A 25,229-nucleotide genomic window follows, 5' to 3' on the forward strand; every position below is an offset into this window, starting at 1 on the left:
AAAGTTCTCCTCACACACATCCTACCATGTGGCCCCACTCAACTCGACTGCAAGCCGATCCCTCTATGTTAACGTGTTCCCCGTGCCGTTATGCATTTATTTACACTGTAATCATTTTGCACATGTATGTTTATAATGTAACTTGTTTATTTAGGACCTCTGTATAATATTGAGAGTCCAAGTGAATGTAAAAGAGTGCTTATTCACCGCCACAAAAGTTTTGGGAGCAAAATCTGAGAAGGGTGCCAAATCTGACAGAACACCAGCAATGTGTGGCAGAAAATGACAGTAAATGTGGTCCCAGGCACAATGGGTTCTCCAATCGTGAAAGGTTTCTTGGCTTAAGCAATACGGTTCGCCACAAGGTATGATGCTCTCAGTATATTTGATTTTGTTGCTTTGTATGCTAGCTTTTAGTCACATATTATGCAAAATGGACTTGGTTGTAGGCTACTCTTCTGACTCAGCAGGTGGCCTCTTCCCCGTAAAAGGCTGTCCAAAGACATCGCCATCCGCAGCACGCAGCCAACAGCAGCTAACGTTACTGTTTCCATGGAATGATGCTGAGCTGCTATAGATGTGCAAACACCCCAGTAATGGCGGCCAACCACTAGAGGGCGACGTACACAAATCTCCACTTGGAATAGTCAAGAGGCACAGACCGGATTGCGGTCGTTAACAATTTATTTATTATTTCTCCGTGGCCCAGTAGCAAATGCGCCACGCACCAGTACCGGTCCCTGGTCCGGTGGTTGGGAATCACTGGCCTACATGACCCAAAATGTGTTGATGTCAATATATGTGAATACTCGTTCTAAATTAGAATTGCATTGTTTGTAATTTCATAAATATATGATTATATATATTTTTTCAATCTATAATTTTTGTTTTTATTACTAATGTAACCTATTTAAACACTTTTATTAATGTTTATTATATATTTATCAACTCTACATACATATGTGCTACATTAATCATTGTAATACACGTATATTTTATGAATTATATAACTAATAGTCAAATATAATATATTGTATAGTTACATTTTTTAATGAATACATTTATAAAATAATAACATTTACCATTAAAACCAAATTGAACAAATTTTAATTAATATAAACAGAAATTCATTCTGGCTATGGACCAAAATAATAGTTGTTGTTTCTTTAATTTGATAGTTTTTAACGGATAGTTTCTATTCACGAAAGAAGCCAAATTCATTTAAACTGGGAAGATTGGTACTGAAAGCGTATGTTCAAGTGCCATTGATGTCCAATCTGTTTTGACTTAAAAGGCTAGCAGGGAGTGATTGCTGCCATCACCCAAGTCAACATGGATTGGACATCTATCCCCATCAGTGGCAGCCAATGAGTTAAATAATTGCCTTATAAAGGTTTGATAGGTATTGGACAACGTTCAGAGCAGCACTAGCCACTCTTGCTAGCGCTTATCCTCAGCCCAGTCGCCAAGGGCCACCCTGATGCAACAGCAGGTTACGTTACCGCCAGCATCTCCCACGAAAGCCCGCGGAGATGCGCCAGCTCATGCACCTCGCTCCACAAAGAAGGGAATGTTGGCCGCACAATTGGAAGTAGAGGAGCAGGCGTGGCTCCTTGGTTAGGGCCAGAGAATGGAACAAAGGCATGCTGAAAACCAATCCCCCCCCTCCACAATGCCTGAGTGATGTTTGTGGCAGATACTCATCTCCTGCTAGACAAAAGCCATCTTAAATGCTGAAAGCACAAAAGATGGCACGCACAAAAGGTTTTTGTCCACTTCATTTTGATAAGGTGAATAATGGTCGGAGTAAAATAATAAGTTGGAGAGAGAAGGGCCCGCCGGCGGCGCTGAAAGCAGTGAAAGTCTAAAGGCCGCAAGGGAGAACACATGTACACATCACACCTCAGCTACTGCACAATGACTTGGGTTATTGTGTTGAATCTAAGTGAACACTGTATAGTTTGATTCGGGCGGTATTCATTATTTAAAACCGGTGCCAACATTTACGCCAGCTCGAATCTGCTAGATCGGTTGGGTATGTTTGCCACTCGCTCTCAACACCTCGTCCATGTCTTCCCCTCCCCACTCTTTCCTTCCATATCAGAGCCTCCATCCTTTGTCCATTATTTCCTCTGTGCCACCTTTTTCTCTCCCAATCACTTGGTTAGGTTGTGTACATTTTGTAAAAAGGCCGCCTGCGTTGTGTCGCACTATGGAAGCCACGCCCCCCACCCCCCCATCACCCTATGAGGCACTTTTATTAAATCTGCGAAAGCGCTGGGCCGCGCTAGCAGGTAATCCCACAGTAATTGTTTCCAGATTAGGGGACGCGCACCACAAAGCAGGTTTAGCCAGGCATGAAATGGCCTCCCCGCGCTGCAGCGCCAGCAGGCAAACCTGCCGAGGTGAGACTCACCTGGGTGAAGTCCACAAATGTCCACGGCAGGAGAGAGTCAAGGTAGCCGATGTCTTTGGAGAACCTGTTGAGGATTCTTCCTGTGAATTCATGCCACAAAAGAACACAGAAAAACAGATGTTTTACATCATTAAAGCTAATGTGCACCGACACAGTATAAATGGTTACATTGAAAATAATTTTCCCTCCATCGAACGTATTCTATAGAAATATATACACTGTATAATAATAGTTTTAATTATCATTGAGAATTATACTATCATGGGTGCCTTGTGTCTACATGTGTGTTGATATCTGCTATCATATTGTAATGTGGCTTGGTGTACAAAACAGCAAGCAAAGTGTTTTGCAGAAATATTTACTCGTGCCTATTTCATAAGACAAAAATAAGTCGCTACTAGCAGCACAACGTATTCCAATTCATGGTTGATCCTCAAAGAACCCACAAAAAGCACAAGCTTGTTCTGTAATGTGCAAAAAGAAGTGACCAATTAACACCAAAATTCAAATTCTTATAATTAAGCTCACTTCAACCTCTGAAAATATCATAGTTCACACCAGTGTTTTTCATGATATGAATGTTGTAAACTTTCCAGCTCTGCCATTCTCACTGGCATGCGAACAGAGTGACGCATTCACAGGCTCAGAAATTTCAGTACTTGACTCCATTTCACCAATCAAACGCAGCCAGCCAGACACAAAAAGTCTTTGCAAGTCTCTTACTGTCTCATCTTGTAGCCCTCACTTTTAACAAGGTTGCTGTTAGCCTTGTTCTAATGCTAATTGCTATAGGCCTCTTTTGGGTCACGTTAGAGCTGGAGCCAGAACTGGTTACCAGTCAGTCACGGGGCACATATAGGCTATAGATTACAATTCATGGATAATTTAGAATCTTGAATGACTAAGCATGTTTTTCTAAAGTGCAAAGACGTAGGAAAACATAGAGAAAATCTGAGCAGAACTCCACGACCTGAGCGAAGATTCAAACCCTCAGTTGTGAAGCTGATGTGCTCCCTCACCATGCTTCCAAAGTCTTAATGCCTGTCATTTAAAAGTAATTGTTCATTAAATTGAAACACTTTGTTTGTGGCCAAAACATCCCACTATTCATCTAATTGTAAATAAATGCAACAAAAACTCTACCATACCTTTAAACATGTTAATAGGTCTAATAATGTCGTCGTTGCACTGCTTCTCAGAGTTTTGGGGGTCAATTTTGAGTGAAATTCAAACAACTTGTTACCTGAGCTAAATAACTTACCGTATTCTACACGTAATACTTCAGTATTAAAAAAAAAAAAAAAACAAAAAAAAAAAAAACAATACTATTACGCAAGGTTTTTGTAAGTTCAAATATCAATCCTTAGTTAGACATTTATAATATTACCCAAAATAAGGAGAGAAGGTACTCAATTTGGTTGAAAAGCTTGCAAGGAGAAAGACGAAGCTAATTAGCTTCAGCCATTCTTCTAACTAGCCCCTCCTTCACCTCGCTGTTTATTTGGGATGACCCTAGCAACAGACTGGTGTCTTGCCCTAAAAGAGAAAGGGGAAGCAAGCTGGCGACCCTCCGTATTTGTTTGGCTATGTGTGTGCATGCAGGTGGAATTATATACGTGTGTCAGCACATTTCGGCAAAGCAAAGCTGCATCTTTGCCTCTGTCCTTGAAAAGGCAAGAAGGCCTCTTGAAGGCTTCTTCAAGACAAAACATTCCTTCTTTGTGACCAATAATAATAAGCAAAAGCATTTATTCATTGCGGGCAGCAATAAGTAAAAGCATTTCTTCATTGCGAGCAGCAATTGATTAGAGCAAATATATCATAAGAACTTAATAAATATCTCATCAATTACCTTTCAAGAAGCAAAAGCATTTACCCAGACAGTTTTAGTTTGTATTGAAGATGACCTGTGGAACCTAGGCCAGTTTAAACCGGTCAGAATGACAAGGCTGTATTATAAAGAGCTAAACATGTCTAGTTATCAATTCCAAAAATGTCTCTTACTGCAATCAATCATGGAACATCCTATTATAGCAACCAATACTGTATTATGAGCCTTAATTGGTAAAAGCAAATATTTAATAACCATTTAATAATTATCTTATCAGTTTTAAGCAGCAAAGAAAAACACCAGGCTTTCAAGTTTTGAATGTAGTAACCATTCAAAACTTTCATTCCACGACAGTGCTTGAGAAGTGAAGCAACATGTCATGAAATTTGTTCAGTCTTTTGTGATAGCCCTGCACAATATACTGTATATACTCAATATACGTACAATGCACTATACAATATAGCTGCAACCATTATAAATAAACTGTAATGTGTTTTGTCTCTATTGAGCTAGCAAAAACAAATGTATCACGATTAAACATAAACATCGCCAAGTTGGGGGGTGGGAAGCGGTTATCTACTTGAAACAATGACTGAATAGTTATTTTCTATTTCATGAAGAATCTCAGCTGAATACATGCATGCGGCTTTTGTCTCGAAACAAAAGGTGACGGTGGCGGGGGTAACGCAAACTGTCTGCCTTGTTGTGACTGGCAGCGTTGTTGACATTAATTGAGCTGCCTTCGACCTGCTCAGGTGTTCATTATTTCACAGAGCGCTTTTGCATTGTTTCACTTCCTATTCATTGGCACAGAGCACATGAGGATATTCTATTCACACACTGAGGGCTGGCAGTGGATGGCTGCCAGCTCCTCCCTGTTCAAATGAATTGGACGTCAGTCGCTGTCAATAGCAGCCACTGAGTTAAGAGAAAATAAAAATGAGTACGCTACTACAGTGGTATCTCTATTTACGAACGTCTCTACCTACAGAATGTTCAGGTTACGACTAGTCTCAAGTGGAAAATATTGCCTCTTGTTAAGTAATAAATTTCAGGATACACAAGGTAAAAATACAGTATGGGTTGCTACTCGTAGCTCCCAGAGTTTATTGAATGTAACATACCGTATTGGCCCGAATATAAGACGGCCCTGATTATAAGACGACCCCCTCTTTTTCAAGACTCAAGTTTGAAAAATTTTTTTGAACACCAAACTAATCTTTATACAGAAAATAGTTACAATACTTCCAAAACAAATGATTATAACAATATATTTGAGAGAAAAAGCATGTTATTTTTCCTCATTCCAATCTTAATATCTGAACATTTAAATATGTAAACTAAAGTGCAATCACATTTGTAAACGAAGGGCTTCTTGTTTTTGAAATGTAAATAAACCAATCTATTGTGATAAAATAACAAAATTGCAATAACTGCATTAACCATCAAAGTGAAGTCTAACTGGAACTGTCGTCTTGAAACATCTGAACAAGGAAAAACATTGCAATAAAACAATGTAAACTGGTTAAACTTGAGAGTAGCTGAGATCTGTCATGACAGAACATCGCTTCAATGATTTCTGGGGCCATCTAGCATCGCGAATGGGGAGAGTAGCTGAGATCTGTCATGACTAGGGATGGGAATTGATGGGATTTTTACTATTCCGATTCCATTATCGATATTGCTTAACAATTCGATTCTTTATCGATTCTCTTATCGATTCTAATTTGGGGAAAAAGTAGAACAAACGTTTTGATTGGCATTGAGTTTGTTTAATCAGAAGTAACAATCTTAAAAACATACAACAAGGTCAAAAGAGGCCCAAAGCCTCAATATTAACTGTGGCAATAAGTGGCAAATGCACAAGAATGTAACATTTTACTGAAACATTTTTCTAATAGAAATAAAAGATATTGGTATATATTGGCATATAGGTCGTTGGTCTGCCGTTAGCAATATGTGTTAAACTTGCAGGGGTCCCCAAACTTTTTCCAGTGAGGGCCGCATAACTTTTTCCTTCTCTGATGAGGGGCTGGGGTCAGTTTGTAACAGAAAAAGTGTGATGATTGCAGGAGTGCCTAAATGTAAAAAAAAATTATTGTTTTTCAGAATACCACAATCAAATAACCCTTTCTGGATATTTCACGGAACAAAAGTAAATAAAATAAAAATAATAATATAATATAATAATAATTGATAATAATAACACTATTAATCAAATAGATAATAACCCTCTCTGAGTTCTTCACAGAAAAAGGCCAGAAAATAATTAATACAATTGAGAAAAAAAGAAAAAAATTCAAAATGCTCTCTGGTATTGTTCATGGGGCCGGACCAAATGTCGGGGCGGGCCGTAGTTTGGGGACCCCTGTTAAAGTATTATTTACCAGTGTATTGAAATGCATGCCTTTTAGTTTTTATGGTGCTTTCACGCTCAAGTGGGGGCGCCCTTGCGCTTCCTCACGCGAAGAAGAATGCGCTCACGTGAAGAAGAAATGCACATCCAAGCGAGTGAGCAAGTTAGTGAGAGATCCAGTTGTGTAGTGGTTTGAACGATGTGCTAATGCTAGCGAACGCATGCTAACTGTTTTGTTATTACTGAATTAGCCGCTAATCATCGCTGATTTACGTTGATGCAAACCTGTTTGTCATTGGGGATGAAATTGATTTGTTTCATTTCTATTTTTAGTTTCACTCTTCAAGTGATGGTTGAATAAAGTCAGCAAATTATACCAACGTCTTCTGTATCGTCATTTCGGAGTTTAGCTAGCTGTATAGCTGTCTCGGTGAGGACAGTGCAGTCTATTCCCTCCCGATGCCGTTATCTCCACCTTGCAATGATTGCAAGTCGTTTTGTTGTAATTTTTCCTCGTGAAGTGAAGACACACTTTCGAGCGTTTGAACCTACGGCCTGTCATTGTTATGTTTACAGCTGCAATGCTTGTGCTAAACCATCGTAACCTTTCATTTTCACCCTCTTTCCTGGTGAAGTGTAGCCAAACTTTGGAGCGGGTGGTTTTTGGCGCCTTGCTAGTTTGATGTGTTTGGACAACAAGACAGTCACGACGCAATATGCGTCTTCGGGACTCGTTAAAGGGATCGTTAAGGCTTTTTCATTGTGATGTCGAGGCCTCGAAACACTAGGAACCGGTTCCGAATTGGAATCGGATTTCGATTCCCATCCCTAGTCATGACAGAATATCGCTTCAATGATATCTGGCGCCATCTAGTGTCGTGAATCGGTATAATGTCTAGACTGCGAATATAAGACAACCCCTTGTGCAAAAAACACCGTCTTATATTCGGGCCAGTACGGTAATTAGAGCTGCTCTGCCATTGGCTTTTGTCTTGCATCTTCCTGGCATCCAATTGGCTAAAGGGGACCGCTACTGTATGTGTGTATCCCATCGTCCTCTTCATTCGCCCTTCATGTTCCAACAGCTTTAAATCAGAGTATTAACTTTTATTCTTTATTATTTGTATTTTACATTATGGACAAATTTCATCTGACGTCTTTTATAAAGCGTAAAAATGTATCAAAACATGTAACATTTGTTGTTGTTGTTACAAAATCTTTCTTTTTTTTATAGAAAGTTTGAGGTGTTTCTTTGTACCTTCAGTGCTGGGGGCTTGGGAGCTTAGTTATATTTTATTCTATTTGTGTAGTAACAGGCTAGTAAACTAGTAGGCAGTCAATGTTAGCAATCTAACGTTAATAGTAAAGTAGACATTTTTACTGCATGCTACCAAATATATACTGTATATATATATATATATATATATATATATATATATATATATATATATATATATATATATATATTTTTTTTTTTTTTTTTTTTTTTTACAAATTGATCATTAACTTACCTTTGAGCAAGCATAAGTGTCCTTGAATTGGTCTGGACATTCAGTTGTTTATGGTGTCGACAACAAAGCTTTATCATTAGCGTACATTTGGTGAGCCTTCTTTTTAAAGTTTGAAAAAAAATTCCTCCCCCCAATATTTGAGGATACCTGGTGTCGGAATTACAGGTACCCCACCCACAGCATTAAGCTGTATGGGTTTTGCCATTTAAAGTTAGAAAAAATATGTTTTAAGTAACAACCACACAGTATTCCTATGCAACTCTACGGCTAGGTGTCCGACTTTTGTTATTTGGGGGCATCGTTTTGCGACAGGTCCATTGACATGTGTATAGGCAATAAAGATTATTTGTGTGTAGCCATCATGCTGCAGTCAAGGGGTCAGGACTGAATGCACAGCCAAGGGTAGGAAAAGAAAATTCCACATTGTTTTATATTTCTTGTAATTCAATTCCACTGATATTTGAATATACTGTATATATTCTATTTTAATTCCAGTTTGTCATTTTTATATTTAGGCAATTCCACGTTGTTCTTTAATTTCAATTCTACTTTATCATTTGTATATTTATAATTCGGTTTCATACACTTGAATTACATAGATATCGTTTTATCACTGGCAAAAATAGTTATTCTGCGAATACCATCCCTACTAACCAAGCATTTATGTTTTGAGGTGAATATATGAATACATGATTTAAGAAGGTGGAGAAAGGGAGGGGACTGTGGGAGTGTGCGGCCCGCCGGTGAAGTCGCGGCACAGCTGACCTAAAAGTTGCCTCCCAGTCACTGCTATGGAGGTGGGCCCTGTAATCACCTCCCTCCACGGCTGTAAGCGGCTTACAGCTTTATCCAAAATACCGCTCCCGCCTAAAAACATGCATGCGGACGAGGACGGGCTCCCGCGTAACAGCCATCGCATAAACCCCGCCGAAGCATTATTCCCCACAACCAGGCAGCAAGGCTCCAAATCAGCGCTGATTCAAAGTCAAGTGGCGTAAGCATGTTGTACACTCGGAGGCGGACTAATCGTATTCGCAGTGTGAGTGCTCCTTTAGCATACAGACTTCCTGAGGGGAGGGTTTAAATAACTGGGTAGAGCTGCTGCAACATTGGTGACCAATCTCCTTGCTTTGGCTTGGAAAAAACAGTTTGTTAAACTCATTCACTGCAACTAACAGAGAAAGACATTAAATATATTTTCATTGGGAATAATAGCATTAAATAATCATGTCCAAGTGCCATTGACAGCGATAAGCCATCCAATCCATTTTTACTGAGAGGGCTAGCAGTGACACACCTTAGTCATTGACAACAACCAGTTAATTAATGAAATGATAATGCAGTTGTTAGAAAAGAAGGAAGGTTCTTCATCTCTTTCCTGAGTTTGAGTGTTGTCCACTGCTGGCCAAAAGTATTTGCACCCCTGCAATTCTGTCAGATAATGCTCAATTTCTCACAGAAAATGATTGCAATTACAAATGCTTTGGTAGTAAAATCTTCATTTATTTTGCTTGCAATGAACAAACACAAAAGAGAATGAAAAAAAGATTAAATCATTATCATTTTACACAAAATGGGCCAGACAAAAGTATTGACACCCTCAGCCTAATACTTGGTAGCACAACCTTTGGACAAAATAACTGAACAGCCGCTTCCAGTATCCATCAATGAGTTTCTTACAATGCTCTGCTGGAGTTTTAGACAATTCTTCTTAGGCCAACTGCTCCAGGTCTCTGCGATTTGAAGGGTGCCTTCTTCAAACTGCCATTTTCATATCTCTGCAGGTTTTCTATGGGATTCAGGTCTGGACTCATTGCTGGACACTTCAGAAGTCTCCAGTGCTTTCTCTCAAACCATTTTCTAGTGCTTTTTGAAGTGTGGTTTGGGTCATTGTCCTGCTGGAAGACCCATGACCTCTGAGGGAGACCCAGCTTTCTCACACTGGGTCCTACAGTATGCTGCAAAATTTGTTGGTAGTCTTCAGACTTCATAATGCCATGCACACGGAGCAATGCAACTCCAAAACATCAGGAAAACGACGCCATGTTTGACTGTGGGGACTGTGTTCTTTTCTTTGAAGGCCTTGTTTTTTTCCTATAAACTCTATGTTGATGCCTTCTTTTCAAGAAGCTCTACTTTTGTCTCATCTGACCAGAGAAAATTCTTCCAAAACATTTTTTGCTTTCTCAGGTAAGTTTTGGCAAACTCCAGCCTGGCTTTTTAATGTCTCTGGGTCAGAAGTGGGGTCTTCCTGGGTAAAATAGAGTCCCTTTTTATTGAGACGCCGACGGATCGTATGGGTTGAGACTGCTGTACCCTCGGACTGCAGGACAGCTTGAAATTGTTTAGATATTAGTCGAGGTTCTTTATCCTCCAGTCGCACAATCTTTCGTTGAAATTTCTCGTCAATTTTTCTTTTCCGTCCACATCTGGGGAGGTAGCCAAAGTTCCATGGGCTTCACATTTATTGATAACACTGCGCACAGTAGACACAGGAACATTCAGGTCTTTGGAGATAGACTTGTAGCCTTGAGTTTGCCATGCTTCCTCACAATTTTGCTTCTCAAGTCCTCAGACAGTTCTTTGGTCTTCTTTCTTTTCTCCATGCTCAATGTGATACACACAAGGACTGTTAGGTTTTGTGTTTGTTTTCTCCTAGTGTGACTTGTCCCTGTGATTGCCCATTGATTTCACCTGTTGTACCTGCTCTTAGTGTATCCTCCAATCTGCATCCTCCTGTGTCACCCACTTGTTCCTCGTTGACTTGTTACCCTGTCTCTGTGTCTATATAAGCTCCCCGTTCTTTTTTAGTCTTGTCGCGACATTGTCAATGTTCATGTCCACGTTCTGGTCAGCATTATTCTCATCTAAGTTTTTTTTTTAAACCAGTCTTTTGATGGTAACAGTTTTGTTTGCCTCTGTGCTTTCTTTGGATCACCACACCTTTTGTTTTGTACTTTGTTTTTTGTTGGCTTTAATGAAATAATTTTTGCACCGTTCATCTGCCTCGCCTCCCTTTCCCTGCATTTGGGTCCACCTGCCTGCTCGCGTTACTTGACAAGGACACAGGTGGAGTCAACTTTAATCCATTTTAACTGGCTGCAAGTGTGGTTTAGTTATTGCCACCACCTGTTATGTGCCAAAGTTAAGTAACAGGTGCTGTTAAATACACAAATTAAAGAAGTGTCACATGATTTTTCAAAGGGTGCTAATACTTTTGTCCAGCCCATTTTTGGAGTTTTCTGTAAAATGATAATGATTTTTTTTTCCCACTCGCTTTTTTGTTTTTCCATTGCAAGCAAAATAAATGAAGATATTACTACCAAAGCATTTGTAATTGCAATCATTTTCTGAGAGAAATTGAACATTATCTGACAGAATTGCAGGGGTGCCAATACTTTTGGCCAGCAGTGTAAATGGTCATACTGTATGCCATAGTTACTGTGCAGTCAATAACCATCAAAGTCAGCCATTTAGTTAATTTGTAAAATGACATTAAAGCCTTTAGACCAGTAGGAAGGTTGTTGATGTGATTCCTTAGTTTCAGTGGTGCAAGTGGTAATATTTGTGGTCAATGCAATAACAATGATTTTTCCTGAAGCAGCTCTGGTTGTCTATTACCGTCAATGGCAGCCATTGAGTTAATGTGTGTTTGTGCTGGATCCAATAATATTTTATGTAATGTTAGCGTCTAAGCCACAGATGACCCAAATTCGTGCAAGCCTTGAACAAACAATGCCTGTGAGAAAGGGATATGTTTCTGTCGGTTACATCATGCGACGCTCCGAGGCTCCTAAAGCAGCAGACATCAGTCAGCTATCAGCTGTTTGACATGACAAGCGGCTCGGTTAACACAGGGGGAATGACTATAGACCCTTCGCTATACAGGGGATGCATTACAGTACTGCGGTTACACCAATGAAAATGCCTTTGAGGTGAGATCAATCATTGGGTGCTTGTCAACTATATTAAGTATTGTGCCAAAATGGCTGTCGGTGTTTCAGCAATAGCAATTCCCATGCTTTTAAGACACCGGGGGTATTTGCACCATTTTTTCGGCTCAGGAAATATCAACAATATCAATATCAGGTGAGCGGGCCCCCTGTCTCATTTAAAGAAGTGGAACAGTGGGGTCCGGCTAGAGCGAGGCGCGTGGCTAATCGCTGTTCCCTGTAAACATCGCGATAAGAAAGTGACTCGGCGTGTGGGCACCTGCGCACTTTAGATGGGCCTTTTCAAACAGGCAAGTGCAATAATGACAGAATAGTAGGGAGGAAGGGGGTTGCTGCCAAGGTTGGAGGTGGCACGGCTCACCTGCACTTTCCATGAAGGGCCCAGGGGGGCCCGGGGCAGCCTCCCACCGCCGGCACCTCGCTGCCAATACTAATACATTCTAAATCCATTCTCTTCGCTCTCACCGCCAGGCTTGTGCAATCTCCCTGCCTTCCCTTTCATGCAATTAAATAGCGCGAGTGCCGAGCGAGGGGGAGCTCTATCAGCCACGCTGCACACACGCGCGTGCGCTGCTCCATCTCCACATTCAATTTACACACTTCGATATCATCATCCTGCTGTCTGCAATACTTCCCCCACTTTGCCTCTTGCATCCTGGACCTGAAATACTGACGTTTTGAGCCGAGGGGAAAAAATGTGGCTCTGTAGACACAATTAGAATCTCACATGGGGAATTAGAGAATGTTGAGCACTGCTGTGCTGATGTAAAAGGTAGACAGGGCGGTTTTTGTGAGGGTGTGAGTATTGACTGAAACTCCACTACTTGACTGTGCTGATGAGCCAAGGCACTGGCCTGCAGTCTCGGAGGGGATTAAGCCACTCAATGACACTAAATTACAGGGATCAACATCAGCTCAGCACATGCACCACTGTCTGTGCTGCTCCAACTGAATCACATTTGGATGAATGGCTGTGTTTTTAATATACTTTATGCTGAATTCTCAAAAACTGACGGCAATAGCACCAGTCAATCGCTTGCAATCCTCCCGGTTCAAATAGATTTGATGTCGCCAGTTCAAATAGATTTGATATCGATCTCTTACAGTGGTTCAAAAAAAAGTCAAAAAGGTAAAATAAAAATAAACGGAAAAATACAGTTTTGAAAAAATAGGAAAACAGCAAAACCCTTGCTGTCCAATTAAAAACAAAATTGAAAATGCAAATTCTAGAGAAATTGTGTGTTCTGTAAACTGCAAGCATGGAGAGTTATGTGTAATAATGTTGAATAAAGTGATTTTGGCAATTTCCAGGTCATTTCTTGTTCATTTTGGGGCAATTCTAGGTTACTTCCCTGAGATTGTAGGTTACTTTTTGTTGATTAATTGGCAACACCAGGTTAGTGTCTGTTGATTTTGGATCACTTCCTGTTCATTTTGGGTTATTTTTCCTTATGATCATTTGTTAAAAAATAATGGTGACCAATGGAGGGTTTCTTGTGTGATTCAAGGTCCGAATTGAAATACAATTAGTGAAGTTTTTCTACGTGTCAATCAGTGACAATGTGAATTGATTGAGTATTGTCAATGTGTTGGGTTGAATGTCCCATTAGAAACGAATGTGACATTTTTCAATCAGAAAACATAGAGGTTTTTTGGGGAACCTTTTGGCAACTAAAAATACGACTTTGCGTTGTGAATTTTTGAAACATTTTGGTGTTGGAAAGGTGTCATTCAAGTGTCAAATGTTGAAGGAGAAAGGTGCCTACCTAAGTTTTGGTCATAAATAAAGGAGCAATAAAATATGTGGGATGATTTGACAAAGTCAAAGCATTTACACAACTACCCTAAATGGAACAACATTTTAACTGAGGTTTTAAAGCAACCAACTGTAAAAAAAAATTCCCATGTGTAACCAGTGTGATATTGGTGACATCCTTCTTGCACTTTGTACAAATAGGGTTTCGCAGTCGAGCATGCTGACTGCTGAGCTAATAGGCCCGGTCTAACTTCAGTTGTCATCACATTCTTTTATGCTCTCAGGAAGTATGTTTTTCCTGAACTTCTACACACACAGCACTTGCTCTAGCTGTTCTTCGGTAGCTCAGTAGCCAGCACACTTGGGAGTCAAATCCTGGTTGGGGACGTTAAAAGAATGAGAAAAGGAGCAGAGTGGTGATGTCATTCCCATAAAGACTGGTCACATGTGAATCACAATGTTTAAAAAAAAAAAAAAAAAGCACTATACAATTGTAACGTGTTTCACAACGTTGCAATTTTTTAAAGGCAAAAGTCTTGCAACCAAAGATGTCAGTACTTTATCATAAATTTTACGTGTTTTTTTTAAACAGATGATAACACTGACACAAATTGGCACTGAAGCGTTGAATAACTGCTACAGAAGACATACAAAGCCTTTTCATCAGTTCCAAGTCGGCGCTGCTGTACTGTATTGTTACATGGCACATTCATAGAGCGACAAGTAGGACCTTTGTGCAATGACGCCTGAAAGGGTAACCTTTACCTCTGAGTCCGACTCTCCAATGCGCAGCCTGTTCCGCAGTAACGGTATCGCTTACTCATGTAAACCGTTGTCAAATCCCTCAAGGTTTCATACAAAAGCTATATTAGTAATTTTGTATGTACTTACTGAATACAGACCACCTCCTGGGTGAACTGCAGTCCTATTGTAACTCAAATGGCAAAATACGAAAGGTAATTGTGTTTGCTTGTTTGTTTGTTGGTTGGTTCGACTGTGAGTAAATACGACACTTTGTGGTTCAATGAGAATGACATAAACCAGTGGAATCTGGGACAGAGAATCCTTATTCTGGACTTGAAATGACTTACAATAGAAAATAAATTCACAATAGCCTGTCAACCATCCATTTTTTACAGTAGTCGTCCTCACCACATTAGGGTGGTGGGCAAAGTGGTGCTGACACCAGCTGACTGATCCGGCAAAAGAAATGGTCACAACTTCTAGATCAGCAATCTTGATAAGTAACACAATTATTTAAAAAACTTTTTATATTTTTTCATAATTTAATTGAGCATCAAGATTCAGTACTGAAAACCTGAGAAACTACAGAGTAGTTCAAGTTTTTAATAACATAAATTAAATTATCAACAAAAAATAAATAAATAAATGAATAAATAAAAGGTAGACTCTGACTGAATGCTGACACGCAGATTTCCGCCGCATTTGATAAAGGAAATACACCCACTGATCACTGAAATCGATCATAATTTTTACCAATCAACAATCACGATCGTGTAATCGCTCAGCCCTAGTACACTTGTTTGCCAAGCCAATTGCAGGGCACGTGCTAACATATATAACAGTCGCAGCTGTATTCATTTTAAAAGTGTTCCCCAAACCTTTTTTTAACCTTACATGGCACTCATTTAACTCATTGGTTGCCAATGACGGCGCAAGCCGTTCAATTAATTTTGACTGGGAGGGGCGACTGAACCTTCAATGGCACTGAAAGATGAGCATTCACGGTCAGTCCTCCCAGTTCAAATGAATTTGACATCTATCGCTCTCAATGGCATGCAATGAGTTAAATACTGTGGGGAAAAAAATACTTTAGAGCCAGGATCCTCAATTAGCGGACCGCAGTCCACGGAACACCTCTCTGCGGACTCAGAGCAAATGGCACTTTTAAAAAATAAATAAATAAATAAAAATAAAATGAAAAAAAAAAACAACTTTTTTTTTAACATATATTATTTGTATGAATCGCCGATCTATCGCTATGAACTACTATTCTATCGCTGTTCTATAAATTCTGTTTCATTTTTAGTCAAATATCTTCCATGTTCCCACTTCTGTTGACAACGATGCACTGATTGGCTGAGAAAGCCTGCATGAATGTGCTGATTGGCTGAGAGAGTGTGCATGGATGCGCTGATTGGCTGAGAGAGCCTGCATGCTGCTAGCTAGAGTAGACGGACAGCAGAAGTGTGAAACACGAGTCGCACCCGGCACTTTGCAATCTGTATGTTTACATGCCACCAGTGGACGACCGAATCTAACAAAATGTCATGCTCAAAGTTGACCAAGAGAAGAAAAGTGGACAATGAAAATCGACGTTTCAATGAGGAATGGACTGGCAAATATGCATCCATTTTACCAACTGCAAGTACCAAACCTTTGTGCTTAATATGCTTAAAGACAATAGCCCTGTTAAAAGTGAAAATGTGAAACGCCATTAGGTTAAAGAGCACAGCTCTTTTGAAAAAAAGTTTCCTCCTAAATCAGACATGAGAAGGCAAGAAATTAACAGGTTAAAGCAGTCATATCAAGAGTCAAGCAAGGTTATTGTTAAACCTATGACACAACAACAAATTGCAACAGAGTGCTCACTGAGAGTGTCGTGGGTGTGCCAAACATGATAAGCCGATCTCTGATGGAGAAATAATAAAAGAGTGCATGACTCAAGTGACTGCAGCAATGTTCGAAGGTAAAGAAAAGGAGGAAATGACAACAAAAACTCACAGATTCATCTCCCACAAGACGCACTGAAGTACTGGATGATGATGTGAGTAAACAGATTTGTAACTCCTAAATGCCATTTCTCTCATTGAGCAGTGTACAGTTAAACCTACTGTCGATAATTATTTTGTTTGCACCTTAATGACAGAGCTTGTCATTTATGTTCTGTACATGTGATCATGTACTGTACTACTTGCACATGTTTTCTTTTTTGTCCAGCAGTGTTTTAAAGTTACAAAATGTACTGTCAATAGTTATTGTTTGCACCTTAATGACAGCTCTTTTCAATTATTTAGTATACACGTGTAAACATTGTACTTGCATGTTTTGTTTTGTTTTTGTATTTTTATTTTAAGTCAAGAAAATCTTTCGTCAATGTATTTTTACTTAATCAGAATGTGCATTGTATTTTTGTTTGGTCAAAAAAAAAAAAAAAAACCTTTACCATCTTCAACCTGCCTTGTATTTGACCGACATTAAGAAATGGACCCATGCTTGTATGGAAAAAACAATTGTGGACCTTCAAGATTTGTATTTGGGGACTCCTGCTTTAGAGTGTTACTTGGGGCCAAAACTAGAGTGTACATCTGTTCCAATTCATTTTAATTGAATACATGTAGCTTTTATTAACATTTAATTAATTGATATACTTATAACTATATAAAAATAAGGTTTAAAAATACAATAATGATTAATAATTTTATAAAAAAAGATTTGGGGGGGGGCACTTGCCCAATAAAGAGCTAATGAATCTCAGGGTCAACATTTGAAAAGCTGTCCATTATAGTGACCACTATCCCTGACAGAGTTAAAGAACATGTCATGAGTCCTTAATTATCAGTTTCATCTTTGTTTATATATATGTTTTTTAACGTGGAAGGTTACTTTACAGTAGATGTAGAAAGATATTAAACATTTCAAATGGATGGACAACTCTGTACTGTTTGCATTCCGGGTCGGCAAAACAGTTCAGTAGTGACCTAAATGGCAAAATTGTCCTCTGACAAAGGTAAAAAATATCAGCAGGGAGTTTGTGAATTGTTGTTTCTCTCATGCAAAATATAATAAAATAGTCTATTCTTAGTCAGTTGGCTGTTTTCTATTTGACATGGTCCAATGTAAGATGTCAATGACGGACATAACTTCACCATTTGCAGCCCAGGACAGAAGCATGCTTCCGTCCTGATTGAAAAAAAAAAATCATCTATCCATGTTTTCTAGAAATTAACCTATAATAGTTGCGTTATTGCAAGGAACATGTGTCACCCCTTAACTTTCTGAAATCAGATTTCTGCTATCTAACCAACAAACAGTAACAAAAACAACATGTATCTCGTAACTTGCCAAATATAACTTGGAACAAATATGTCTGTAAACTATAAGTGCCATTTTTTGCCAATTCTGTGCTCGCATGATTTTATGCCGGTATTCCTAATATGTCGTGGTTTGTGTATACACTGATGAAGCCACTGTGGCTAAGCAGCAATATTAAAAAGCGTCAAGCAGGATTTATCAAGGTTTGCGTTCTATTAAGCATAAGTGTAAATATAACAAACCAATTAATAATGACTATCTTAATCTGTGACGCATTATCCTGAAAATCCAGTGTAGGCACACAGCGTTGTTTGCCCTCCTGCAGGCCAAGCTGTAATAATAAACGGACCGGTCACACAATAGTCACAGATAGCACCAATCAGATAACAGTGCGTGTTAAGCCTCTCCCGTGCAGCGATATAACACAGATTATTACATTATTCAAAGTGTTTGTGCATAGATTAAGTCACACCCAGATAGTCCGACACGCCACACGGGTGCGATGCCAAACACGCCGGTGACTATTACAAGATTGGTGCTGTTTGTTATAGGAACACACACATATTCTCGACCACCCCTAAATTATATTTAAGCAGTTCGTCGTGACTCATTACAAAGATACAAGTTACCCTCCTGTTGCGCATTCCCACCCAGGCCAACTGTGTTATTTATACATGGTCACTATGCGGAGATTACACTGAGTCATTGTATGCTGACAGGTGAACAATGCCTGGGAAAATTTAAATACATCACTTAGCCAAATGACTAGCTATAAAAGGATAAGTTTGTTTAGTAGAGCTTGGGAATGGATAATTACAAAGTCATTGGCAAAAAAAAAAAATCTATATTTGTGAATTATTTTTTTACTGTTAACTTGGGCTACAAAAACTGGCATTATTTCTATTTAAGATGGGTCAAATGTTGTTTTCATTGTTGTCAATTACTTTATGAAAGCAAATGTGATTTTGAGGTACTACTTTTAAAATAAATATTTTAAAAATTAGATTCCCCCCTTTTTTTTATGAACTGCAGTAATTCATATCCCATAATTTCCTTAAATTCACTACACTACTCAAGATTTGGTATTCATTTACGATAAATGTTTTGTTTATGAAAAAAATATTGCGTGCGTGCATTCAAATATGCTGAAACCTAATTTAAGGTGTTAAGTCTGTCTTGGCATCTGGGTTGCATCGCATCTAAATTAGACCGCAGACAAGCAGTAGATTTGGAGGATAATTTAGATCTCAAACTGTAAATTAAAATATATATTCATACACTTATTGTTGACTAGTTTAATTGGTTTAACTGGTTATATTTGTGAGTAAAACTTTTTTTTTAATTAATCAAAACACTTGATTTATTACATTTTTACCCAGTTTACCTCAGGTTGTGCAACTGTCACAATATATTGTAAATGAATAATTTCAAATAAAATAATTCAACTGAAAATTGAGGCTGATGAGCCAGAATAAACCAAGTAAAAGTACACAGGGAGAAGTCTGCGCTCTAGTGTTGACATGTTAGAATAACCTCCACGGTGCGACCTGATGTTTTCTTGCATTCATCAACTATTTGTGCTATTTCTGAAAAGAGGTGAGATCCTTACCGGTGGGATTAATTTGGAAAAAATGCACCGGTGTCCGCAGAATGGCGTGGAACATCCGGTTGTGAAGAGCCTGAGCTGAGCTCACAAGGACGTTGAAGAAAACCAGGCTGCGAACCAAGCCAAACACAACCGCTGCTACTGTTAAACCTTGAGCACAGGGGGGGGAAAAAAAAAAAATCACAATAAACATCTCTCATTACACGCTAATGCCATTCTCATGTTCTTTTAAGAACTGCTACAGTTTGTTGTAAAGGTGAATCAGTATTCTGTGTACAAAGGAAAAAAATGTTGCCCGTTAAGTGTTTCTTTCACTTTTGTTGTTCCGAGTGCCTTTCTGTGAGTTGAAGTGCAAAGAGTGAAGCGGTTCAGAATCACCGCCAGACAATCAGAGTAATCCAAGCGCGAGGCGCCCCTATCTCTCAATACAGCTGAGGCCCGTGTACCCACACTTGGCCTTGAAGGCCTTGAGTAACTGCCAAACAACCATCTTCCCATTTTCTAACTAGATGCTATTTTCTGTCGTACACACAATTTTTTCCCAAGGTGGACAATGGCAAGGTTCACCTGCGTAAACACTGAGGTATAGGCCAAGGTCCAGCTGTGTGGGGAGGCTGTCATTGAGGCGCTGTGTTGTATTGATGTGCTGCTGCTCAGAGGCCCTGCCAAAGAAAAGATAAACACAACAATATTTAACAGTGAAGAAAATCCAAATAAACAAGACATTTTCTGCTAAACACGTAAGGTCCCTTCAACAAATGACACATATTGTAGCACTCGCTGTCTACATCTCAACACAAAACTGATTTTCTATGAGCATTTGTTATAATAATCTTACCAATGAGCAAGCCACCAGTCCTGCAGCACAAACGCCACCTTTTAAAACAAATAAAAAGCAGTATTTTTGTGTTTAATCACATCTAATTCCTCATTTATATTTGAAAAAAATGACTCACGTGTGCTAAAGTGTTGAGGAGAAGAAGGATGGAGAGAACCAGGAAGTTAGCGCCCGCTCTGAAATAGTTGATATATATTTGCAGGCCGACGTCTCCTTGCGAGCGCCTTTCCTCCTCCGTGGGCTGCGCATCCTGCAAACACACCGACGCCACTGTGAGTCAAGCACCGTCGAAAGCAAAAACTAAGTATGTCCTGCCCTCTAGAGGCTACGAGAAAAAACACAGCACACAGCTTTTAACATTAGGATGCTCATTGGCATTTATGGTTTGCAAATTTAAAAGAACACAAATGATTGAATCAACAATTTCTGGATCAAACTCTTTCTACATTTGTTAATCTTGAGGGAACATTTGTCAGATAATAATGACATCATTTGGGCACATGAATAAAGACATTTTCAAATATTTTACGAGTAGCATTGTAATTTTAAGTGCATTAATAAGTGTACAAGAATACAACCATATAATTTCAAGGTCGAAACAGTCTTGAGAATTATAATTTTGCAAGAGAAGAAGGGAAATAAACCTTGTAGGTGTCTGGTTTTGCTCAAGGATAATGTGAAAGAATAGTTGGAATTTAGCAAAGGTAAACCAAATAAGATTATAAAGCTGTAATTGACACAAATAAAATCCGTTTTTTAAAAATTCTATTATTCTGATAATAAAGAATTGAAATTAGAGGAAATTAGTATAATTAAATTGATAAGTTTACAGTATTTTTACTTTTATTTTTACAGTATTTTAATAAAACAGTCCAATTTTCTGGTATAAAGTTTTAAGAGAAACGGTAACTTTAAAATATAAACTACATCAATTGACAAAATTAAAGTTGTAATAGTACAAAAAATTATCTTGGCAGCATTTGCAAGAAATATTTTACGAACTCATCAATAGTTAGTCAGGTGAACCAGACTGACATTGGCTATGTACAACATGACATTGGCTATGTACAACATGGCAAGTCAGTCTGGTCTTCTGTGGTTTCAATTGGATTCCTACTGCAGTCCAATATCGACCGACGAATCACAGCACACAAGACAAAACTTTGTGATGCTTCATGAAGGGGAGCTACCGCAAGTCTGAGTTTTGGATAGTGTTAGGGTTTTATCCCGTATATCCATCAAAGAGGGAGCTGAAAGGGACTCAATGGCACTTTTTCAACATCCTTCAATCGCATGTATGATTATAATAAAGTCGAGTTTCAAGCACAAGAGAAAACCAAACTTTGTCCAACTTTGCACAGAATCAAAGACAGACCAAACGCCTCAAATCTTTTGACTGACCTTCAGCGTTTGTTCTCTTAAAAAAAAATAAAAATAAAGTAGTGCACATGGTTATACATTATACAGTTCTATTCTAGCGAAGAAGAAGAAGAAAGACAGGAGACGATTTTTTTCTTAACACGCTTAATTGAATGTAATGCAGAACATACTGTATACCATTTGTATGCCCAACTTCCCATCACACATTCGGGCGGAACAGTTAAGTCACTATAGTATCATTTAGTGAAAGCACAACAAAAAAAATATTACTATCTCTCAAAGGAGACAATCTTTTTCTTAACACGCTTAATTGAGCACAACGCAAAACATACTGTATAGCATTTGCAGCCACCACTGACAGTCATGGTTGCCCAACTTCCCATCATGCATTTGGGCGGAACGTCGCTAAAGTATCATTTAGTGAAAGCACAACAAAAATAATATTCCTATCTCTCAAAAAAATAATGTTCACAAAAAGAAAAGCGCTCAATGCAAAGAGAACTGGCATTCCCAATCAAAATAGCTAAGCAAAATACACATAAAACTCAGACTTTGCCTGGGCTAGATCTGTAGTTAATTTAAAACTTGCCATTGACACCTTGTGGTGTATTTCAATCACTACCTTACGTAGTTGAAGACACTGTGGAAGAACGGCATGGAGCCCGTGTGACGTCCCGCTCGGCGACGTCAACAATGGCGAGCTATTATTTATATTTTTTTGATTGAAAATTTTACAAATTTTATTAAAACGAAAACATTAACAGGGGTTTTATTATAAAGTTACTATAACTTGTACTCAAATGTATCTTTTCAGATCTACAAGTCTTTCTATCCGTGAATCCCTTTAACAGAAAGAATGTTAATGTTAATGCCATCTTGTGGATGTATTGTTATAAAAAACAAATACAGTACTTATGTACAGCATGTTGAATGTTAATGTCCGTCTTGTATCTTATCTTTCCATTCCAACAATAATTTACAGAAAAATATGGCATATTTTAGAGATGGTTTAAATTGCGATTAATTACGATTAATTAATTTTTAAGCTGTGATTAACTCGATTAAAAATTTTTATCATTTGACAGCAGTAGTTCATTCTTTAATGCAAAATCGGCAGTTATTGTGATTGCATACCATGATTATTTGAGAACTACAAACTGACTACAATTGACATTGTGACTCGCATTTACGTCATATCTGAGCTTCTGTGATTGAATCCTGAAAATTCCGTCTGTGCTTGTTAACCCCACCTCTAGCATCGACTTTGAAATCCAGCCAAGCCTGCAGAATACCAGACTGACTTCCAATGTATCTTGTACATTGTCAAAATCAGGCTGGCTTGCCAGGCTAGGGGCAAGTGACTACTCTTGTTAATTGAAGAAAAAGAAATAGACTGGCATCTTCATATGTGGACCCCAAATTTCTAATAAAAACATACTGTACATTTTCTTATTTTTAATCATTAGCGATTTTACTTTTTTTTTTTTTTTTTTTTTTAATGAATTAATGCAATTGTAAATGGATACAACGTTAAAAACAAAATTCATATATTAAAAACCAAATCAAGAAAAAAAAAAAATACATTCTGGTTAGATAACAATCACACGAGTTTTTTTTTTTTTTCAAAATATTTAACTCATTGCTTGCCATGAATAGTGTTAGACATCCAATTAATTTAAACAGGGATGAGTGGCTGTGCATTCTACTGCAGGCTGCTAGCCTCTTTAAGTCAAAATTGAATGGAGCCCTAGCGCCGTCATTGGCAGCTAATGAGTTCAAAGAGTGCCCTTTAAAGAGTTAAATTATGTTATCTGAACATTCGGTATAAATCAGGTTTCCAAAAATTTATTTACATTCAGTTGTTAAAAATGATTGCTTTTCTAAAAATGTTATTTTTAGCTCTTTTACAGAACACTAAATAAACAGTCACTATTTTTACTGAATGCCATTGCTGTTCGACGAGATGTTTATTGCTGTGGCTATAGGAACGGCAAAATATTGCAAAAAAAGACAAAAAAACAGCTCCAGTAAACTACATCCACAATTAAATTGCCTGTCAAAAATGTCTTTGACCATTTACTCACCAATGTGAGCGTATCCTCCCTCAGCGAATAACAGGAGGCGGACAGGGAGGCCATGGACGACATGGTCTTGTCAGAAAGAGTGGAGAGGCAGAAGGAGGCCCTGCCAGAGATGGAGGTCACACTTGTTCTTTCTTCCAGGTTATCGTCTTCCTTAAGGAGTGAGGAGAAGTCAAGTCCAGAGCTCTGCAGCTCACTGTAGCTCCCCTTTGCCACCAATTGACCCTAAAATAAAAAGTACATGCATTTGTTTCCTATTATTTCAAAATATAATACTAAAATGATGACTCACCTCCTTTAAGACTACAATTTCATGCGCTGCCTTTAAATACTGCAGTTGATGAGTGACAAGAATGCGGGGCTTGTCCCACAAAAGTCCACAAATGCACCTGCAACGAAGAATAGTTTGAAAACGTGTAACAAAAGCAGCCATTGTGTCTTGTGTGCGATGCTGTTCTTTTACTCTTCGAAGATATGCTTGCCCACTTCGGCGTCTACAGCACTTAAGGGGTCGTCCAGAAGGTAGATGTCTGCATCCTGGTACACTGCTCTGAAAAACACACTAACTCAGAGGAAAATTCCCCAAAAACAGTGTGTGATTCTCAGATGGTGCTCACGAAGTTTGCCAAGATTAATAGACAAACTGAAAAATATTTTGATAGTCAATTACTGTAATTTTCAGCCTACAAGGCATAACTGATTACGAACCGTACCCACAAAATTTGACAAGAAAACTGTAGTCAGTCATATATAGATCTCACTGGTCCATAAACGCAAGTGATATTTACACCAAAGACGTGCAGCTCATTAGCCTGTAAACATCCATATATTAGCCGCACTGGACTGTTAGCCGCAGGGTTCAAGTATTGGGTTCTGGTCCAAAAATTAAGGTATCGTTTAGCTACATTGTTGATCTAAAAATTATCCAAAACCTCCTTTTTGAGCTTATTTGTAAATACTCTTACTTTTTATCTTTAAGAATTTTAAAAATATTTTTATTAATTAAAAAACTTTTGAAATTGTATTCATACTTATTTTTACTTTTTGAATGAATTTATTAAATTTAGAAAACAGAAGGGGAGGGGGGAAACTAACTAAAATTCAATAATTTATGAGCTTATTAATGAATATTTTATTCTATAAATATTTTTAATTTATAATTTAGCTGTTTCAGTTTAAAAATTCTTTACATTAAATTACATTACATTTTTTAATTGTATTATTGGACTGCATTATTATATCATCATAATATTATATATTATATCATTATAGTATGAATTTTTTTTTTTAATTGTGAAAATTGTATTGTTTTTTTTATTTGAAAATGTTCATTTTATTTAATAAAAATTGCGGAAAGATATTCATAAATATTTAATTTCAGAATTCTTTGATGAGCGCATATAATTAACTTTGTAATTAATCAAAATGAGATATTTGCAAATATC

General features: G+C 38.2%; 1 protein-coding gene across 5 annotated transcripts in view; it reads right to left on the reverse strand.

Annotated features, from left to right (window-relative positions):
• The window catches only part of LOC130927597 (ATP-binding cassette sub-family C member 4-like), a 102,883-nt gene that overhangs the window by 55,608 nt on the left and 22,046 nt on the right, over window positions 1-25,229 (reverse strand). For 4 of the 5 annotated variants that reach the window (XM_057853547.1, XM_057853542.1, XM_057853543.1 and 1 more), the window contains 7 exons: window positions 24,077-24,329; window positions 23,788-24,009; window positions 20,442-20,573; window positions 20,324-20,361; window positions 20,053-20,147; window positions 19,489-19,635; window positions 2,417-2,496 (listed from right to left, as the gene is read on the reverse strand). In XM_057853547.1, the coding sequence (XP_057709530.1) occupies window positions 2,417-2,496; window positions 19,489-19,635; window positions 20,053-20,147; window positions 20,324-20,361; window positions 20,442-20,573; window positions 23,788-24,009; window positions 24,077-24,329 (967 nt within the window). Of the gene's footprint in view, window positions 1-2,416; window positions 2,497-19,488; window positions 19,636-20,052; window positions 20,148-20,323; window positions 20,362-20,441; window positions 20,574-23,787; window positions 24,010-24,076; window positions 24,335-25,229 lie in introns of all 5 variants that reach the window. The other variant, XM_057853544.1, reaches the window with a different exon arrangement.

Source organism: Corythoichthys intestinalis, chromosome 12 (assembly GCF_030265065.1).
Source record: "Corythoichthys intestinalis isolate RoL2023-P3 chromosome 12, ASM3026506v1, whole genome shotgun sequence".
Taxonomy (NCBI): domain Eukaryota; kingdom Metazoa; phylum Chordata; class Actinopteri; order Syngnathiformes; family Syngnathidae; genus Corythoichthys; species Corythoichthys intestinalis.